Source organism: Heptranchias perlo, chromosome 12, assembly GCF_035084215.1.
Source record: "Heptranchias perlo isolate sHepPer1 chromosome 12, sHepPer1.hap1, whole genome shotgun sequence".
In the NCBI taxonomy this organism is placed as follows: Eukaryota; Metazoa; Chordata; class Chondrichthyes; order Hexanchiformes; family Hexanchidae; genus Heptranchias; species Heptranchias perlo.
This window is the reverse complement of record NC_090336.1, coordinates 70,002,685-70,018,499: the sequence shown is the minus strand read 5'-3', so window position 1 is coordinate 70,018,499 and position 15,815 is coordinate 70,002,685. Positions and strand designations below refer to the sequence as shown.

Below are 15,815 nucleotides of genomic sequence, written 5' to 3'. Positions count from 1 at the left end.
TAGACCGAGCAGTTTCTCAGACAGGGAGGAAATAGTTGGAAGTTTTATAAAGCCAGCAAAATCAGTCCGACTGGTGCGGGACTCCAATTATTTCCTGTTTTACTCCCAAGTTCGAGTTTAGTCCCACAGTGCGAACATTGAATGCTGCATCGCATGAGGGGTAAGTCCCAGTGCAGATCAGGAGTGAGATCTCTGTTTTATTCTCTCTCTCTCTCTGTTTAATGATCTGTTTCTTACTCTTTTTTTTTCAAATTTGTTTTTGACCTGAGGGGAGCCAGAGGGCTGCTTTTGGTTGACGTGTGTCTGTGTGGTGAACCAACCTTCACAGGCAGCTGTTATGACTTAAAGAGTCTTCATTCGGTGCCAGCTGTTTTATTTTAGGAAAATGCCTTTGATATCCAGCGAGACGAGCTGCCGCTGAAATCATTTACTCAAATCAAGAAGCCTTTTTAAACTGGGATGCAAGACAGACTTTTGATGGCTTTTTAAAAGCAGTGATGAAAGGCAAAGTTTCATAAAACAAAATACACCGTGAATCTGATTTGGGGACTGGATAACCCATGAGTAAGGTAAAAGTCCAATGATTATTTTTTAAAACAACTCAAGTCTATTAAACAAGTAAATCTATTTAACGTTGGTGTTACGTTGCTCAGAGGAGCAGAAAAAGAAAGGTTCACCTCTGTGAACACAGTTGAGTTTGTCGATTTTGGTTTGAAGTAACCCCGTACTATAAGTGATGCTTTCAACTCCCTTTTAAATATAGTGACGGTCCAAGGTGGAATCGCCTGCCTGGGAGCACAATTCGACAAGTACGCAGGCAGAATGAAACTTTTGACAGGTGGATTTGTCTTTTTTTTTTTAACTTGTAAACTTGGATTGCGTCCCGCTGTTAGAAGTGCAGATTCAGCCACTCCTGTGACTACAGGTTTGAATGGTTGTTGAGAGGCCCCCAGATTGACATAACAGCTGCCAGAACTGTTTTCAATCGTAAACAATCTGCAGCCCGCTCCATCTATCCATCGGTGATTTAAATATAGCGCAGCCTTCCCTCAGGCCAGCGTGGTAGACGTCACTGTGACGACTGGACGAAACACACTCAGCTTTTTGCTCTGAGCACACACAAAGTCGCTGTTAAAATGTTCTCTCTTAATTCGTCCTGTTTTTTTTCTTAAATAAGATAACGCAGTATCGGCATACAGTTTTGGTCTCCATACTTAAGAAAAGACATACTTGCTCTCGAGGCAGTACAAAGAAGGTTCACTCGGCTAATCCCGGGGATGAGGGGGCGGACATATGAGGAGAGGTTGAGTAGATTGGGACTCCACTCATTGGAGTTCAGAAGAATGAGAGGCGATCTTATTGAAACATATAAGATTGTGAAGGGGCTTGATCGGGTGGATGCGGTAAGGATGTTCCCAAGGATGGGTGAAACTAGAACTAGGGGGCATAATCTTAGAATAAGGGGCTGCTCTTTCAAAACTGAGATGAGGAGAAACTTCTTCACTCAGAGGGTAGTAGGTCTGTGGAATTTGCTGCCCCAGGAAGCTACATCATGAAATAAATTTAAAACAGAAATAGACAGTTTCCTCGAAGTAAAGGGAATTAGGGGTTACGGGGAGCGGGCAGGAAATTGGACATGAATTTAGATTTGAGGTTAGGATCAGATCAGCCATGATCTTATTGAATGGCGGAGCAGGCTCGAGGGGCCGATTGGCCTACTCCTGCTCCTATTTCTTATTTTGCTGGAGTGGGGCATCTCGCGACGCGCCCCATCAGTGAGGCTTCTTCCCGCAACCTTCAGGGCAAAAATTGTTTGCCCGCAAAGTTGCTGGAATTGCGAGCTGATAGCAGGGCAACAGGCACCTGGGACCTTATCGTGAACGACGGGACCAACAGTCTACAAAGACATTCAGAAAGAAACAGAGGAACGGCACGGACGGAAATGGGCTGGATTAGGGTCAAATCAAGTACAGAAAGAGAAATAAAGAGAGGGGAAGAAAGATTGGGTTTGGAGAGAGAAAGAAAAGGCGGAAAAGTAAATTGAAAAAAAAAATTGGCATTTTTAAAATCTCCAACAATTCACTACCTCAAGAAATGAAACTCCGTGGATTTAATTGTTCATTTTCTGGGCAAGAAAGATTGATTGGTAGTCATTAACAATCATCACATCGTTAAAAGAGTACTTACGCTGTTAATTAGTAGACTTAACTTTCGAGGAGCATAGGAACAGGAGTAGGCCATTCAGCCCCTCGTGCCTGCTCCGCCATTTGATAAGATCATGGCTGATCTGTGATCTAACTCCATATACCTGCCTTTGGCCCATATCCCTTAATACCTTTGGTTGCCAAAAAGCTATCTATCTCACATTTAAGTTTAGCAATTGAGCTAGTATCAATTGCCGTTTGCGGAAGAGAGTTCCAAACTTCTACCACCCTTTGCGTGTAGAAATGTTTTCTAATCTCGCTCCTGAAAGGTCTGGCTCTAATTTTTAGACTGTGCCCCCTACTCCTAGAATCCCCAACCAGCGGAAATAGTTTCTCTCTATCCACCCTATCCGTTCCCCTTAATATCTTATAAACTTCGATCAGATCACCCCTTAACCTTCGAAACTCCACAGAATACAACCCCAATTTGTGTAATCTCTCCTCGTAACTTAACCCTTGAAGTTCGGGTATCATTCTAGTAAACCTACGCTGCACTCCCTCCAAGGCCAATATGTCCTTCCGAAGGTGCGGTGCCCAGAACTGCTCACAGTACTCCAGGTGCGGTCTAACCAGGGTTTTTTATAGCTGCAGCATAACTTCTGCCCCCTTGTACTCCAGTCCTCGAGATATAAAGGCCAGCATTCCATGAGCCTTATTGACTATTTTCTGCACCTGTTCGTGACACTTCAATGATCGATGTACCTGAACCCCTAAGTCCCTTTGGACATCCGCTGTGGCGCGTTTAATGGGTAATTAATGTGCATTCAGCAACTTCATGAAACACACGGGGAGGTAGAGGGCGAGAGGCCGTTTTTGGGAGGCTAACGACAGCGGCGCAAATCGTAAAGCGCCTTGTGGCGATTCGCAATTCATGGGGTGTCTCTTCCTCACCGCAAGTCGCTGGATGGTTTACACGTTAATAACGGCGAGCCTCCTTCATCGTCGTTGGGTCAAAATCCTGGAACTCCCTTCCTAACAGCACTGTGGGAGAACCTTCACCACACGGACTGCAGCGGTTCAAGAAGGCGGCTCACCACCACCTTTTCAAGGGGCAATTAGGGATGGGCAATAAATGCTGGCCTCGCCAGCGACGCCCACATCCCATGAACGAATAAAAAAAAAAATTCTGGGCCGATTTGGGCTCATCGAGCGTCTGATAACAGAGCGAGGGCTCGACACGACATAACTGAGATCCAAATATCCCACCTTTTCCACAGCGAGCACCAAACCTGCAGCAGACGAGGCCACTAGTAGTGTGGAAAAGAAAGAAGCTGCATTTATATAGCACCTTTCACATACTCAGGATGTCCCAAAGCGTCTCACAGCCCGTGAATTACTTTCGAAGTGTAGTCACCGTTGTAATGTGGGAATTGCGGCAGCCAATTTGCGCACAGCAAGATCCCACGAACAGCAATGTGATAAATGAGCAGATAATCTGTTTTAGCGATGTTGGCTGACCGATCAATATTGGCCAGGACACCAGGGAGAACTCCCCCCTACTCTTAGAAATTGTGCCATTGGATCTTTTACATCAGAGGGCAGACAGGGCCTTGATTTAACGTCACGTTGGACAGACGGCACCTCCAACAGTGCAGCACACCCTCAGTCGTCCAGTGCTGCACTGGAATGTCAGCCTGGATTATGTGTTCAGTCCCGCAACGAGGATTGAACCCATGATCTTCTGACTCCAGAGGAAAGAGTTCTCCCAACTGAACCACATTTAAAAATACAGTTCAAATATTTACAAGGAAAAGGAGAATCTGTTAAATGTAAACATAGCTTGCTCAAGAATTTATTCCCCGTGTCACAGAAGTAAGTGTTGTTTTGATAAACTAGATAACTAGGGTGAAACACATAGCTTTCAGAAAAATATTTCATGAAATTATGGATTGCACAATGCTAACAACTGGATCAGGAAAACAGAAAATAATCAATAAGGCTAATTGAATGCTGGCCTTTATATCGAGAGGACTGGAGTACAAGGGGGCAGAAGTTATGCTGCAGCTATACAAAACCCTGGTTAGACCGCACCTGGAGTACTGTGAGCAGTTCTGGGCACCGCACCTTCGGAAGGACATATTGGCCTTGGAGGGAGTGCAGCGTAGGTTTACTGGAATGATACCCGGACTTCAAGGGTTAAGTTACGAGGAGAGATTACACAAATTGGGGTTGTATTCTCTGGAGTTTCGAAGGTTAAGGGGTGATCTGATCGAAGTTTATAAGATATTAAGGGGAACGGATAGGGTGGATAGAGAGAAACTATTTCCGCTGGTTGGGGATTCTAGGAGTAGGGGGCACAGTCTAAAAATTAGAGCCAGACCTTTCAGGAGTGAGATTAGAAAACATTTTGACACACAAAGGGTGGTAGAAGTTTGGAACTCTCTTCCGCAAACGGCAATTGATACTAGCTCAATTGCTAAACTTAAATGTGAGATAGATAGCTTTTTGGCAACCAAAGGTATTAAGGGATATGGGCCAAAGGCAGGTATATGGAGTTAGATCGCAGATCAGCCATGATCTTATCAAATGGCGGAGCAGACACGAGGGGCTGAATGGCCTACTCCTGTTCCTACGTTCCTAACCCTTCAAGACAAGCAGTTAAAACAGGAAAGTGCCTTTGTATTTGATAGTGTCTTGTATTCCATTCCGCGTTGAAGCAATTACCACCTAGAAAGCAGTCAATCACACCTCGCATTTGTATAGCGCCTTTTAACGTAGCGACACGTCCCAGTGCGGTTCACAGGCGGCCGTCAGACAAAAATTGACACCGAGTAACATAAATAGATATTAGGGCAGGTGGTCAAAGAGGTGGGTTTTAAAGAGCATCCTTAAAAGAGGAGAGAGGCGGAGAGGTTTAGGGAGGGAATTCCAGAGCTTAGGGACTAGGCAGCTGAAGGCACGGCCGCCAATGGTGGAGCGATGAAAATCGGGGCTGCGCAAGAGGCCGGAATTGGAGGAGCGCAGAGATCTCGGAGGCTTGTCGGGGCTGGAGGAGGTTCCAGAGATAGGGAGGGGCGAGGGCCATGGAGGGATATGACAATCCCTTCCTAATATTTATCAAATCCAAGCTCGGTTTGTTGGGAGAAGCTGAGGCCCTTCAAGTAAAAACTTCAATGAATCCTTTAAAAGCCACAAAAGACAATTTAGTGTTGAAATTTAATCATATAATCATGAATCATTTTTATTTAAAGCCTTATTTTGGATTTTATATCCCTTAAAAATATATTCATAAGTACCTCCTCCATCTGTCTCTTAAGTTCCAACTAACTGAGGCGTTTTAGTGTTTCTGGGACAGCACAGAATGCAAATACCATCGTAAAACAACTTGCATTTAAATGCCGTATAGAACCAGAGACGTTTCACAGCACAAAAAGGAGCCCATTGTGTCTGCCCTCCCTCTCTGTTATATCACTCCCAAACTAATCCCACTGCTCCTCTCTCTCCCCCCCTCCCCATAGCTCTGTATCAGTCCCAAACTAATCCCACTGCTCCTCTCTCCCCCCATAGCTCTGTATCAGTCCCCAAACTAATCCCACTGCTCCTCTCTCCCCCCATAGCTCTGTATCAGTCCCAAACTAATCCCACTGCTCCTCTCTCTCCCCCCATAGCCCTGTATCAGTCCCAAACTAATCCCACTGCCCCGCTCTCTCCCCCATAGCCCTGTATCAATCCCATAATAATCCTACTGCCCCGCTCTCTCCCCATAGACCTGTATCAGTCCCAAACTAATCCCACTGCTCCTCTCTCTCCCCCCACAGCCCTGTATCAATCCCCAAACTAATCCCACTGCCCCGCTCCCTCCCCCATAGCTCTGTATCAGTCCCAAACTAATCCCACTGCCCCGCTCTCTCCCCCCATAGCCCTGTATCAGTCCCAAACTAATCCCACTGCCCCGCTCTCTCCCCCCATAGCCCTGTATCAGTCCCAAACTAATCCCACTGCCCCGCTCTCTCCCCCATAGCCCTGTATCAATCCCAAACTAATCCCACTGCCCCACTCTCTCCCCATAGCCCTGTATCAATCCCAAACTAATCCCACTACCCCGCTCTCTCCCCATAGCCCTGTATCAATCCCAAACTAATCCCACTGCCCCACTCTCTCCCCATAGCCCTGTATCAATCCCAAACTAATCCCACTACCCCGCTCTCTCCCCATAGCCCTGGATCAATCCCAAACTAATCCCACTGCTCCTCTCTCTCCCCCATAGCCCTGTATCAATCCCAAACTAATCCCACTGCTCCTCTCTCTCCCCCCGTAGCCCTGTATCAATCCCAAACTAATCCCACTGCCCCGCTCTCTCCCCATAGCCCTGTATCAATCCCAAACTAATCCCACTGCTCCTCTCTCTCCCCATAGTCCTGTATCAATCCCAAACTAATCCCACTGCTCCTCTCTCTCCCCCATAGCCCTGTATCAATCCCAAACTAATCCCACTGCTCCTCTCTCTCCCCCCGTAGCCCTGTATCAATCCCAAACTAATCCCACTGCCCCGCTCTCTCCCCCATAGCCCTGCATCACTCCCAAACTAATCCCACTGCTCCTCTCTCTCCCCCCGTATCCCTGTATCAATCCCAAACTAATCCCACTGCTCCTCTCTCTCCCCCATAGCCCTGCATCAATCCCAAACTAATCCCACTGCTCCTCTCTCTCCCCCCGTAGCCCTGTATCAATCCCAAACTAATCCCACTGCTCCTCTCTCTCCCCCATAGCCCTGTATCAATCCCAAACTAATCCCACTGCTCCTCTCTCTCCCCCCGTAGCCCTGTATCAATCCCAAACTAATCCCACTGCTCCTCTCTCTCCCCCATAGCCCTGTATCACTCCCAAACTAATCCCACTGCCCCGCTCTCTCCCCATAGCCCTGTATTAATCCCAAACTAATCCCACTGCCCCGCTCTCTCCCCATAGCCCTGTATCAATCCCAAACTAATCCCACTGCCCCGCTCTCTCCCCATAGCCCTGTATCAATCCCAAACTAATCCCACTGCCCCGCTCTCTCCCCATCGCCCTGTATCAATCCCAAACTAATCCCACTGCCCCGCTCTCTCCACCATAGCCCTGTATCAATCCCAAACTAATCCCACTGCTCCTCTCTCCCCCCATAGCCCTGTATCAATCCCAAACTAATCCCACTGCCCCACTCTCTCCCCATAGCCCTGTATCAATCCCAAACTAATCCCACTGCTCCTCTCTCTCCCCCATAGCCCTGTATCAATCCCAAACTAATCCCACTGCCCCGCTCTCTCCCCATCGCCCTGTATCAATCCTAAACTAATCCCACTGCCCCGCTCTCTCCTCATAGCCCTGTATCAATCCCAAACTAATCCCACTGCCCCACTCTCTCCCCATCGCCCTGTATCAATCCCAAACTAATCCCACTGCCCCGCTCTCTCCCCATCGCCCTGTATCAATCCCAAACTAATCCCACTGCCCCGCTCTCTCCCCCATAGCCCTGTATCAATCCCAAACTAATCCCACTGCTCCTCTCTCCCCCCATAGCCCTGTATCAATCCCAAACTAATCCCACTGCCCCACTCTCTCCCCATCGCCCTGTATCAATCCCATAATAATCCCACTGCCCCGCTCTCTCCCCATCGCCCTCTATCAATCCCATAATAATCCCACTGCCCCACTCTCTCCCCATCGCCCTGTATCAATCCCATAATAATCCCACTGCCCCGCTCTCTCCCCATCGCCCTCTATCAATCCCATAATAATCCCACTGCCCCGCTCTCTCCCCATCGCCCTGTATCAATCCCAAACTAATCCCACTGCCCCGCTCTCTCCCCATCGCCCTGTATCAATCCCAAACTAATCCCACTGCCCCACTCTCTCCCCATAGCCCTGTATCAATCCCAAACTAATCCCACTGCCCCGCTCTCTCCCCATAGACCTGTATCAATCCCAAACTAATCCCACTGCCCCGCTCTCTCCCCATAGACCTGTATCAATCCCAAACTAATCCCACTGCCCCGCTCTCTCCCCATAGCCCTGTATCAATCCCAAACTAATCCCACTGCCCCACTCTCTCCCCATAGCCCTGTATCAATCCCAAACTAATCCCACTGCCCCGCTCTCTCCCCATCGCCCTGTATCAATCCCATAATAATCCCACTGCCCCGCTCTCTCCCCATCGCCCTGTATCAATCCCAAACTAATCCCACTGCCCCGCTCTCTCCCCATAGACCTGTATCAATCCCAAACTAATCCCACTGCCCCGCTCTCTCCCCCATAGCCCTGTATCACTCCCAAACTAATCCCACTGCCCCGCTCTCTCCCCATAGACCTGTATCAATCCCAAACTAATCCCACTGCTCCTCTCTCTCCCCCATAGCCCTGTATCACTCCCAAACTAATCCCACTGCCCCGCTCTCCCCCATATCCCTGTATCAATCCCAAACTAATCCCACTGCCCCGCTCTCTCCCCATCGACCTGTATCAATCCCAAACTAATCCCACTGCCCCGCTCTCTCCCCATAGCCCTGTATCAATCCCAAACTAATCCCACTGCCCCGCTCTCTCCCCATAGCCCTGTATCAATCCCAAACTAATCCCACTGCCCCACTCTCCCCCCATAGCCCTGTATCAATCCCAAACTAATCCCACTGCCCCGCTCTCTCCCCATAGCCCTGTATCAATCCCAAACTAATCCCACTGCCCCGCTCTCTCCCCATAGCCCTGTATCAATCCCAAACTAATCCCACTGCCCCACTCTCTCCCCATCGCCCTGTATCAATCCCAAACTAATCCCACTGCCCCACTCTCTCCCCATAGCCCTGTATCAATCCCAAACTAATCCCACTGCCCCGCTCTCTCCCCATAGCCCTGTATTAATCCCAAACTAATCCCACTGCCCCGCTCTCTCCCCATAGCCCTGTATCAATCCCAAACTAATCCCACTGCCCCGCTCTCTCCCCATAGCCCTGTATCAATCCCAAACTAATCCCACTGCCCCGCTCTCTCCCCATCGCCCTGTATCAATCCCAAACTAATCCCACTGCCCCGCTCTCTCCCCCATAGCCCTGTATCAATCCCAAACTAATCCCACTGCTCCTCTCTCCCCCCATAGCCCTGTATCAATCCCAAACTAATCCCACAGCCCCACTCTCTCCCCATAGCCCTGTATCAATCCCAAACTAATCCCACTGCTCCTCTCTCTCCCCCATAGCCCTGTATCAATCCCAAACTAATCCCACTGCCCCGCTCTCTCCCCATCGCCCTGTATCAATCCTAAACTAATCCCACTGCCCCGCTCTCTCCTCATAGCCCTGTATCAATCCCAAACTAATCCCACTGCCCCACTCTCTCCCCATCGCCCTGTATCAATCCCAAACTAATCCCACTGCCCCGCTCTCTCCCCATCGCCCTGTATCAATCCCAAACTAATCCCACTGCCCCGCTCTCTCCCCCATAGCCCTGTATCAATCCCAAACTAATCCCACTGCTCCTCTCTCCCCCCATAGCCCTGTATCAATCCCAAACTAATCCCACTGCCCCACTCTCTCCCCATCGCCCTGTATCAATCCCATAATAATCCCACTGCCCCGCTCTCTCCCCATCGCCCTCTATCAATCCCATAATAATCCCACTGCCCCACTCTCTCCCCATCGCCCTGTATCAATCCCATAATAATCCCACTGCCCCGCTCTCTCCCCATCGCCCTCTATCAATCCCATAATAATCCCACTGCCCCGCTCTCTCCCCATCGCCCTGTATCAATCCCAAACTAATCCCACTGCCCCGCTCTCTCCCCATCGCCCTGTATCAATCCCAAACTAATCCCACTGCCCCACTCTCTCCCCATAGCCCTGTATCAATCCCAAACTAATCCCACTGCCCCGCTCTCTCCCCATAGACCTGTATCAATCCCAAACTAATCCCACTGCCCCGCTCTCTCCCCATAGCCCTGTATCAATCCCAAACTAATCCCACTGCCCCACTCTCTCCCCATAGCCCTGTATCAATCCCAAACTAATCCCACTGCCCCGCTCTCTCCCCATAGCCCTGTATCAATCCCAAACTAATCCCACTGCCCCACTCTCTCCCCATAGCCCTGTATCAATCCCAAACTAATCCCACTGCCCCGCTCTCTCCCCATAGCCCTGTATCAATCCCAAACTAATCCCACTGCCCCACTCTCTCCCCATAGCCCTGTATCAATCCCCAAACTAATCCCACTGCCCCGCTCTCTCCCCATAGCCCTGTATCAATCCCAAACTAATCCCACTGCCCCGCTCTCTCCCCATCGCCCTGTATCAATCCCAAACTAATCCCACTGCCCCGCTCTCTCCCCATCGCCCTGTATCAATCCCAAACTAATCCCACTGCCCCGCTCTCTCCCCATAGCCCTGTATCAATCCCAAACTAATCCCACTGCCCCGCTCTCTCCCCATAGCCCTGTATCAATCCCAAACTAATCCCACTGCCCCGCTCTCTCCCCATAGCCCTGTATCAATCCCAAACTAATCCCACTGACCCGCTCTCTCCCCATCGCCCTGTATCAATCCCATAATAATCCCACTGCCCCGCTCTCTCCCCATAGCCCTGTATTTTCCTCTCTGCTTCAAATATCTAATCACTCTTTCATTAAAGGATTCCTTGGCTCAACTATTGCCTGCAGCGAAGCATTCCACGATCTCACAACGCTCTGTGAAGAAAGACCGTACACAACAATTTGGGTTTGATCAGGAGGGGGGGCGGGGCCATGAACTCCCCACCACCCCCCCTCCAATCATTTTGAGGTCAGCCAACATGGTGTTGCAAGACTGCCTCCATTTTGCTCCCGGGAACCTCTTTCATCGGTCTTTGGCCTCCAGGCCTGTGGGGGTTCCCGGCCCAGTGTTTGGACCTGGCTAAGTCATAGTATCATAGTAGGTACAGCACAGGAGAAGGCCATTCGGCCTATCATGCCTGTGCTGGTTCTTTGAAAGAGCTTTCCAATTGGTCCCATCCCTCTGCTCTTTCCCTACAGCCCTGTAAATTTTGTTTATCCAATTCCCTTTTGAAAGTTACTATTGAATCTGCTTCCACCGCCCTTTCAGGCAGCGCATTCCAGATCAGAACAACTCGCCGCGTAAAAAAAATATTTTCTCAGGTCATCTCTGGCTCTTTTGTCGATCACCTTAAATCCGTGTCCTCTGGTTACCAACCCTTCTGCCACTGGAAACAGTTTCTCCCTATTTGCTCTATCAAAACCGTTCATGATTTTGAACATCTCGATTAAATCTCCCCCGAACCTTCTCTGCTCTTTGGAGAACAATCCCAGCTTCTCCAGTCTCTCCACATAACTGAAGTCCCTCATCCCTGGTACCATTCTAGTAAATCTCCTCTGCACCCTCTCCAAGGCCTTGACATCCTTCCTAAAGTGCGGTGCCCAGAATTGGACACAATACTCCAGCTGAGGCCTAACCAGTGTTTTGTAAAGGTTTAACATAATTTCCTTGCTTTTGTACTCTATGTATAAAGTCCAGGATTCCATATGCTTTTTAACAGCCTTCTCAACTTGTCCTGCCACCTCCAAAGATTTGTGTATGTGAACCCCCAGGTCTCTCTCTTCCTGCACCCCCTTTAAAATTGTTCCATTTATTTTATATTACCTCTCCTCATTCTTCCTACCAAAATCCATCGCTTCACACTTCTCTGCGTTTAAATTTCATCTGCCATGTGTCCGCCCGTCTCACCAGTCTGTCCATGTCCTCCTGAAGTCTGTTACTATCCTCCTCACTGTTTCCTACAATACCGAGTTTCATGTCATCTGCAAACTTTGAAATTATACCCTCCGTACCCAAGTCCAGGTCATTAATATATATCAAAAAGAGCCGTGGTCCTGAGTAGAATCATAGAATCATAGAAGTTTACAACATGGAAACAGGCCCTTTGGCCCAACATGTCCATGTCGCCCAGTTTATACCACTAAGCTAGTCCCAATTGCCTGCACTTGGCCCATATCCCTCTATACCCATCTTACCCATGTAACTGTCCAAATGCTTTTTAAAAGACAAAATTGTACCCGCCTCTACTACTGCCTCTGGCAGCTCGTTCCAGACACTCACCACCCTTTGAGTGAAAAAATTGACCCTCTGGACCCTTTTGTATCTCTCCCCTCTCACCTTAAATCTATGCCCCCTCGTTATAGACTCCCCTACCTTTGGGAAAAGATTTTGACTATCTACCTTATCTATGCCCCTCATTATTTTATAGACTTCTATAAGATCACCCCTAAACCTCCTACTCTCCAGGGAAAAAAGTCTCAGCCTGTCCAACCTCTCCCTATAAGTCAAACCATCAAGTCCCGGTAGCATCCTAGTAAATCTTTTCTGCACTCTTTCTAGTTTAATAATATCCTTTCTATAATAGGGTGACCAGAACTGTACACAGTATTCCAAGTGTGGCCTTACTAATGTCTTGTACAACTTCAACAAGACATCCCAACTCCTGTATTCAATGTTCTGACCAATGAAACCAAGCATGCCGAATACCTTCTTCACCACCCTATCCACCTGTGACTCCACTTTCAAGGAGCTATGAACCTGTACTCCTAGATCTCTTTGTTCTATAACTCTCCCCAACGCCCTACCATTAACGGAGTAGGTCCTGGTCTGATTCGATCTACCAAAATGCATCACCTCACATTTATCTAAATTAAACTCCATCTGCCATTCATCGGCCCACTGGCCCAATTTATCAAGATCCCGTTGCAATCCTAGATAACCTTCTTCACTGTCCACAATGCCACCAGTCTTGGTGTCATCTGCAAACTTACTAACCATGCCTCCTAAATTCTCATCCAAATCATTAATATAAATAACAAAGAACAGTGAATCAGCATTCCCCACTCGCTCACCCTTTCTGCCAAGTCGGCCAAATCTCCGGTTTGAAAAATAGAACCCTTAAGATCGTGTACAATTCTCCGAACACACAGCGAGGCAAATCTCCAGTTTGTGCCTCCTGCTCAATACTTGGACGGTTATCTGCTTTTCCTCCGACACGCGAGCAAAGCTGTCTTCAGGGGGATAAGCTTCCAGTTTATAAATAATATTTTGCTGTGCAGCCAGCTCGCCAGCAGAGCACGACAATACCAGCAACCCTAAAGCACAGTCGTCCCTCATTTGCTTCACTAGTTGGAGGTCAAAATAATAGTTAATTTACGAAATCAGCCGTGACGATCTCGACAAATGGTGCGTGATTTCAGACATCTGTGTGAAGAAAGAAAGACTTGCATTTATATGGCGCCTTTCACTACCTCAGCACGTACGTTTGAAGTGCAGTTACTGTTGTGATGTAGGAATCGCAGCAGCCGATTTGCGCACAGCAAGATCCCACAAACAGCAATGTGATAAATGAGCAGATAATCTGTTTTAGTGATGTTGCTTGAGTGATAAATATTGGCCAGGGCACCGAGGGAGAACTCCCCTGCTGAAATAATGCCATGGGATCTTTGATGTCCACTTGAGAAGGCAGACAGGACCGTGGTTTAACGTCTCATTTAAAAGACGGCACCTCTGACAGTGCAGCTCTCCCTCAGTGCTGTACTGGAGTGTCGGCCTAGATCATGTGCTCAAGTCTCTGGAGTGGGGTTCACTGGAACTAGGGGGCATAGTCTTAGAATAAGGGGCTGCTCTTTCAAAACTGAGATGAGGAGAAACTTCTTCACTCAGAGGGTAGTAGGTCTGTGGAATTTGCTGCCCCAGGAAGCTGTGGAAGCTACATCATTAAATAAATTTAAAACAGAAATAGACAGTTTCCTCGAAGTAAAGGGAATTAGGGGTTACGGGGAGCGGGCAGGAAATTGGACATGAATTTAGATTTGAGATTAGGATCAGATCAGCCATGATCTTATTGAATGGCGGAGCAGGCTCGAGGGGCCGATTGGCCTCCTCCTGCTCCTATTTCTTATGTTCTTTTGTTCTTATGAACCCATGAGATGAGCCTTCTACTGAGCAAAGGCTGACGTATAGAATGAGGCTGCAGAATAAATTCATTCTGACACAGGAGTCCAATAAACAGTTAACATTATATAAAGCGTTATATTCATCTCAATGGCAATGAGGGCTACTTGCAGATGGGACTGTTTATAAGCAAACTTAAGCGCAGATCAAAGACAATTCCTGAGGCATTCCATCAACTTGGCAGGACCAGCGTTCAGCTGACAGTTGACACGTGTGAATTCATGACATCTTCCAAAGATGTATCTGCAAATGTTGTTTGAACCAAGGCCCACTCCATTCTCGGAGAGTCCAAATAACCGGTGTTATTCCCAACTTTGTCAGGAACAGCAGTTGGGTGTTTATTTAAAATTTTATGACCTTCCTTTCTCCGTTACCTCCTCCAGCCCTACAACCCTCCGAGATCTCTGCGCTCCTCCAATTCCGGCCTCTTGCGCATCCCCCGATTTCCTTCTCCCCACCGTTGGCGGCCGTGCCTTCAGCTGCCCAGGCCCGAAGCTCTGGAATTCCCTCCCTAAACCTCTCGGCCTCTCTCCCTCCCTTTTAAGACGCTCCTTAAAACCTACCTCTTTGACCAAGCTTTTGGTCACCTGTCCTAATATCTCTTCTTGTGGCCCGGTGTCAAATTTTGTCTGATTACGCTCCTGTGAAGCACCTTGGGACGTTTCACTACGTTAAAGGCGCTATATAAATGCGAGTTGATAACCAATAGTGTCAGATTCATGAAGGGGGCCTGGGAATCTGATTCCAAACTTCTGAACCATTTTGAATTCATGGGTTTGTGACAATTTAATTACTTACTGACCTTGTTGAGGTACTTGACGGACCTCATTGAGTGGAGATTTTGGCAGGGGTGCAATTTTCATGGATCCTCAGCGCGTTTCCCATGCCGTGGGAAACACTCCCTGTTGGAGCAGACGTGTTTCAGCCAGCAGCCAGTGGGAGATGCACAGGGTTAGTGTCATAGAGTTATAGAGCACGGATAGAGGCCCTTCGGCCCATCGTGTCCGCGCCGGCCATCAAGCCCTGTCTAATCTAATCCCATATTCCAGCATTTGGTCCGTAGCCTTGTATGCTATGGCATTTCAAGTGCTCATCCAAATGCTTCTTGAATGTTGTGAGGGTTCCTGCCTCCACAACCCTCTCAGGCAGTGAGTTCCAGACTCCAACCACCCTCTGGGTGAAAAAGTTCTTTCTCAAATCCCCTCTAAACCTCCCGCCTTTTACCTTGAATCTATGTCCCCTTGTTATAGAACCCTCAACGAAGGGAAAAAGCTCCTTAGTATCCATCCTATCTATGCCCCTCATAATTTTGTACACGTCAATCATGTCCCCCCTCAGCCTCCTCTGCTCCAAGGAAAACAAACCCAATCTTCCCCCAATCTTCAGACAAAGTTTTGGCTGCAACACCTTTGTCTTTCCGCTCAAAATTATTAATTTATACCCTAAACTCTGCTGTGCAAACACATTTAGCTACTTTTCAGACCCCCTCAAACTCACACCGTGAGTTTGAGGGGGTCTGAAAAGTAGCTAAATGTGGGGGGTCGCCATGGCTGCATTCATCACTCCATCCGAGGACGAGCAACATCACCAGCCTTGCCAGGCATGCCATCCGCCTCCGCCACGTGGTTCTCCTCAACACAGTGCTGCACCACAGGCACCTGCA

General features: G+C 48.4%; 1 protein-coding gene across 9 annotated transcripts in view; it reads left to right on the top strand.

Annotated features, from left to right (window-relative positions):
* Nucleotides 1-15,815, top strand: part of ppfibp2b (PPFIA binding protein 2b) — a 270,248-nt gene that overhangs the window by 96,183 nt on the left and 158,250 nt on the right. The window contains exon 1 of one of the 9 annotated variants that reach the window (XM_067994231.1): nt 434-569. The exons of the other annotated variants lie outside the window; for them this stretch is intronic. Coding sequence (XP_067850332.1) covers nt 561-569 — 9 coding nt within the window. The 5' untranslated portion in view covers nt 434-560. Of the gene's footprint in view, nt 1-433; nt 570-15,815 lie in introns of those variants that run through there. 9 annotated transcript variants of the gene reach the window in all.